General features: G+C 40.7%; 1 protein-coding gene across 1 annotated transcript in view; it reads left to right on the top strand.

The window, feature by feature from the left end:
* The window catches only part of LOC311242090 (fatty acyl-CoA reductase 1-like), a gene marked incomplete at its 5' end in the record, with an annotated part of 39,282 nt that extends 33,716 nt beyond the window's left edge, over nucleotides 1-5,566 (top strand). The window contains 2 exons of the mRNA XM_084331041.1: nucleotides 2,587-2,689; nucleotides 3,508-5,566. Coding sequence (XP_084187167.1) covers nucleotides 2,587-2,689; nucleotides 3,508-3,525 — 121 coding nt within the window. The 3' untranslated portion in view covers nucleotides 3,526-5,566. The remainder of the gene's footprint in view (nucleotides 1-2,586; nucleotides 2,690-3,507) is intronic.
* Nucleotides 5,567-6,000: the final 434 nt, after the last annotated feature.

Genomic DNA, 6,000 nt, shown 5'->3' on the forward strand with positions numbered 1-6,000 from the left:
ACTGGGGCACAGATGATCATCAGTAGGGCACGTGCCCTACTGATAGTGGTCTAAATACGCCGATGGTGCATATTATGAAGAATGAGAACTAAGCAGATATTTCATTTAATTAAATTTTTATTTATTCGTACATGGAATTGTTACAGTCCAACAGTGTCTTCAGTACATATAGTTCACTTAATATGATCCACAAAATTCCATGGCCGAAAGGAACAGGAAGGAGAAAACTCTTATTGTACCTGCCCCTACACACATACATACAGTATACTGATAGACTGTTCATCATAGCGCAATGTTTACCAAACCAAATGTACATACTTATTTTGCCAAAATGAAAACATCAACACAATTAAATTAACCTAAATAAATACATTTTGTGTATCTATCAGTTAAATTGCATTTACTGATGTTCATTCATTTACACACATTTATCTATATATTTATAGTACACTGTTCTATTATATCATGTATTATACTTCTATATACTATACCATATAATTGTATTATTTAAATTTTATTATAACTAAATCATACTGTATATACTATATCATGCTATATTATATTGGTATAAAGTATTATACAATATTATTGTAAATATATATACTGTTATTTTAATATATTATTCTATGTTCAGCTGCTATATACTATATAGATATATACTGTAGGCCAGACATTATTATAATTTTACCAATAAAGCATTGATTTTGTTCTAAATGGCATATTTTCTATCTTTGTTTGAAAGATAAGCTGATTATCTAGCGTCTATCTTATTTTAAGTATATGGTTGTTTTATGAATGAGACAGAAATAATGTTCTAATTTGTTTGAGGTCCAAAGGTGCTATCGATAACATTCAGCCACTAGAAGTCGCACTAGAGCACCAGCATGTCATTTATCCAATCAGGTGCAGGAAATGGGAAGTAGGGAGAGGATACATGCAGGCAACATAATAAACAACAATTATTTTATTTAAATATTTTATTATAAATTCATTAATCAATAATTTTTTTGGGGGGGGGGAGAAGCAATACTTTTATTCATCACCTTTCTAAAAGCTCTGGATGTATTATTAAAAAAAATAAACGTATAATAATTAAAAAAAAGATAATAGAAAAGGCTACTCTACATGGAAATGTTATCTATAGCACCTTTACATTTGAGAAAACTGTTAAAATAAAAGGTTTTCAATTCAAATAAATATTTTATATAAAAGAAACAAGGGATATATCTATTTTTCACACTATCATCTAAAAAGGTTTTATCATCTAAATAAAAAAGTTATTGATACTGCCAAATACTGAAATGTGTATCAGAGTGTCACAAACAAAGGTCTGATGACCTAACACAAATACCGGACCGGGCTGTTGTGAAGACAGCCCGTCCAGCGAGTGCTTTAAGCACAGGGCAGGCAATAAACAATACATTTTCCCAAGGTAAAATTATATTTATTTACAATGGGGAATGAAACCCACAAAGACACAAACAGGGATAAGGTATGAGAGAACAAATGGGAATATACAATAAACACAAACAAACAAAGTAAGCACAAATGATCAATGTGTCACAGGACACAAGCCACTTACATGGCAGACACTGGTTGAACCATCCAGCACAACAAATATTCAATAAACAGTGTGAACTTCACACAAATAAGGCCAACATGATAATAATCACCCACACAACAGTGGAAAATACAAAGGCCAACATGCCACACACAGTAATCCACTCAATAGTGGCACAAATGGCAAAGAATCGCTCCACACACACACAGTATCGCTCCACACACAGTGGCAATTGGCATAGAAAGGCCAATACAATAATCCACTCAATAGTGGCAAACAGAGGCAACCTCACTCCACTCTGGTCAGTGGCAATGACACAATGAGGCGCCCGGTTGTGTGTCGCATGCCAGGTTTTAACCACCCGTCTACTGATGCTGATTGCCTTCAACTGCCACTCATCAGGCAATCAGCACAATCAGAGAGACGGGCGGCACCTGGGAAAGGGAGAAAGAAAAAGGGATGAATACAAAGGCGACACACACCATATATATACAATACAAATAACATAATATTACCTATACTAACCTGATGTTTACATGGCGTTACAAATCCGATAATAATGATAATGACCAACTCACGTACGTTACACAGAGCCTAAACAAATCTCTCCTCTCTCTCTCTCCCTCCACTTCTTCTCTTCTCTTCTCTCCCTCCACCTCTTCTCTCCCTCCCCCTCTTCTCTTCTCTACCTCCACTTCTTCTCTTCTCTTCTCTCCCTCCACCTCTTCTCTCCCTCCCCCTCTTCTCTTCTCTACCTCCACTTCTTCTCTTCTCTTCTCTCCCTCCACTTCTTCTCTTCTCTCCCTCCCCCTCTTCTCTTCTCTACCTCCACTTATTCTCTTCTCTTCTCTCCCTCCACCTCTTCTCTTCTCTCCCTCCACTTCTTCTCTTCTCTTCTCTCCCTCCACCTCTTCTCTCCCTCCCCCTCTTCTCTTCTCTACCTCCACTTATTCTCTTCTCTTCTCTCCCTCCACCTCTTCTCTCCCTCCCCCTCTTCTCTTCTCTACCTCCACCCGTGGCTCCAGACTGAGGAACATCCACTACACCTTCAACACGCTGCTGCTCGTCTTCATCTGGAGGGTCTTCATCGCCCGGTCCGAGATGGCCAGGAACATCTGGTACTTCGTGGTCAGGCTATGTTTTAAGTTCCTCTCTTACTTCAGAGCCTCCAGCAGCCTGAGCAACTAACACACACACACACACACACACCTGACCAACTAACTAACCCTCACACACACACACAGACACACACACACACACACACACACACACACACACACACACACACACACACACACACACACACACACACACACACCTGACCAACTAACTAACCCTCACACACACACCTCCACCTGCCCCCCCCCACGCTGAGCAACTAACCTTCCCACACACACCTCCACCTGACCCCCCCCCCCACCCTGACCAACTAACCCTCCCACACACACCCACACCTGACCCCCCCCCCCACCCTGACCAACTAACCCTCCCACACACACCTCCACCTGACCCCCCCCCCACCCTGACCAACTAACCCTCCCACACACACCTCCACCTGACCCCCCCCCCCCACCCTGACCAACTAACCCTCCCACACACACCTCCACCTGACCCCCCCCCCCCCCCCCACCCTGACCAACTAACCCTCCCACACACACCTCCACCTGACCCCCCCCCCCCCCCCCCCACCCTGACCAACTAACCCTCCCACACACACCTCCACCTGACCCCCCCCACCCTGACCAACTAACTCTCCCACACACACCTCCACCTGACCCCCCCCCCCCCCCCCACCCTGACCAACTAACCCATCCCACACACACACACCCCGTTTGCATGGGTGGGGTTGACATCCGGTTAGAAGAGTTCGGAAGGTAAAAATCTACTAGCCATGAAGTGTATATTTTCCTTTTGTTAAGATTTTTGTTTTTGTTTTTAATCTGCAGTTCGGTCAACCCTCCTGAAGAAAATGGCATCCTCATCAAACGTGTTATTATTCCTTTTATACCCATTGTCTTTCAAAGCTATGGATTATATATGCAACAATAAGACCTTTGTGTACCTTTTCTCCCCCCCCCTCCCCCCATCCTTTTTAATCAGTATACATTGCCTTGAATAAGTAATGGTAATTTTCTTTTGTATACTTGAAATACTGTATGTGTCAGTGCTACAGATACAGTATCCATGAACTCTGTTTGAAAACATGGGGTGATTCCAGACATGTGTACGTGTTCATTGCCTTGTGTTGTATGTAATCTCATATCCGCACAGAGGAATGAAGTGACTGTGTGGTTTTATCTGTTTAAGCCCAGAGACGATCGAGTATTGTTAGCACTGAAAACGACTACTCCTGTTAGAAACGTAGGACATACCTGAGATCTACCACCTTTCTTACCGTTGGGACTGTTCTTTCCGAGCTACTCTCAACTTGATACATTGGTATGTCATTGGAAACATACAAGCGTTGAACTCCGTCGTTTGTTTTAAATGCTCATCCACTTTTTGGCCTGTTTGTACAGCCGTTTCTACTGAAACTAAGTTTACTACTTTTGCATCTTTATAAATACTTGCGTCAAAGTCTAATGTACGTGGTCGACCTTGGCAGTGTATTATATATAAATAAGCATACAACAGAGTTTGGAAAATCTGTAAATATTTGAACTTATATATTATTCTTATAGACTTACCAAAAAAAGAAAGTGTATTCCTGACTTGTTGATTTTGCTTGGTGGGCGTGTTTACAGGCTTCTACCACAGAGCTTCCTGTAAAAATCTACCAAAGGTGTCACGTGTGACAGCAAGTCTGGGTTGTACTTAACAATGGGAATATCTTGTATGCACAGCGTTTGCATAACGTTGACTCTAAATGGAATATGAATAGCTACAAGGATGCACCTTCATGGGAGAAAAAAGGGAACGATGTAAAAAAATTAAATAAATATGCAAAGCCCCATATTTTTGGTGCAACCATGGTGACCGTCCTCTCTCCTGTCTAAAGAAAGGGACTATGAACCGATACAGCCGAAACCACAGAAGCCTATTAGGCCCGAATTATGAAGTTACTATGTTGTAGGCCTGTCCCGACTAAGGATTTGTATAGTCGACTTTGATTGGCCGAAATGTGCAGACTTTTTTTTTTTTCATCATTCCATTTGGGCTGTGGGGGGTGCTTAATGTCTGAAGGAGTCGACTGAAGGCTTCTTGTCCTCTGCGAAAGCATGCAATTGGTCCACTGATGGATACATCTTGATATTTGTCTAGTGTGTTCATTAGACGGGTGAAATCCTCTTTCAGTGCCTCTCTGTGCCCTTTTTCTTAGGCAGTTAGCCTCGCTGGTATGCGCAGCATTAGTGTTTTTTTGTGCAGTCGACTAAGAGGTTGGCAGTCGACTACGGCTCCTTTCGATCGATTAGTCGACTATTCGACTAGTCGAGGTCAGCCCTACTGTGTCGTAACTGATCTAACGGAGCCGAGAGCCGTGGGATGGCGTCCCTGCCTGTTAGGGAGTTCACTTTTCTGTGTTTTTTGTGCTTTTTGACAACAAAAAGTGCTATCTTTGCTGTATGATGCAGATACAGAATGCAGTGTATTGTGGATAAACACCAGGCTGGAGCTACTGTATCTACTGTGTGTTTCTGTTGAACTGAGACACACCTACACTGTAAAGAAGAAATCACAGGAAATTAACTGTATTATTTTACAATTACTTTTGTTTTTCTACTTTAAGTGTAAATGCCATAAAAATACAGTAAATGACCTTTTATCAAAAATATTAACCATTAAATAAAGGTTGTAATCTGTAAATGTATTTGATTTTACTGTAAGTATTTGGTAACCGTTGCTGCCAGACATTTGCCGTTTTTTTTTTTTACAGTTTTCTTTTTTACAGTGTATGCTGTGATTTCATCCCATTCTACTGTGTCCTTCGCAGAAATGTCAGTGTAAAACACTTCATTCAAGTCTGCTTGGCAAGAAAATGAAATAAACTAAGAGACAACAACTGTGCCAGCGTGCCGCTATCCATTATGCTTCACCTGCCTGCATGCTAACATCACCTCTTTTCACAAAGATAAACAATCAAGTCACATACTGAGATACACTGTATTGACCCTTTTCAGTCAATGAATGCATTTATATCTTAGATCATTTTTGCTTGTTAACAATGTTTGAAAAGTACTGTATATTACTGTGGAGTTACAAATGTAAAGTTATTTAAATTAAAATGTAATTAGAAATGTGTATTCAACTCCAGAACCATCTAATTGGATACCGCTATTGTGTTAGCCCCCCGAGCCATCTATATATTCTACTCACTTCATTATCTAAGCCACTATATTATACAACAGTGTAGTGTTTTATGTCTATTGGTTTAAAAATTTATGAAATGTAACATAACAGTCACCCGCATCTGTTGCTACAGCCAAAAAAAAACGGAAATC

This window comes from Notolepis coatsorum, assembly GCF_963971535.1.
Source record: "Notolepis coatsorum genome assembly, chromosome: 15".
In the NCBI taxonomy this organism is placed as follows: Eukaryota; Metazoa; Chordata; class Actinopteri; order Aulopiformes; family Paralepididae; genus Notolepis; species Notolepis coatsorum.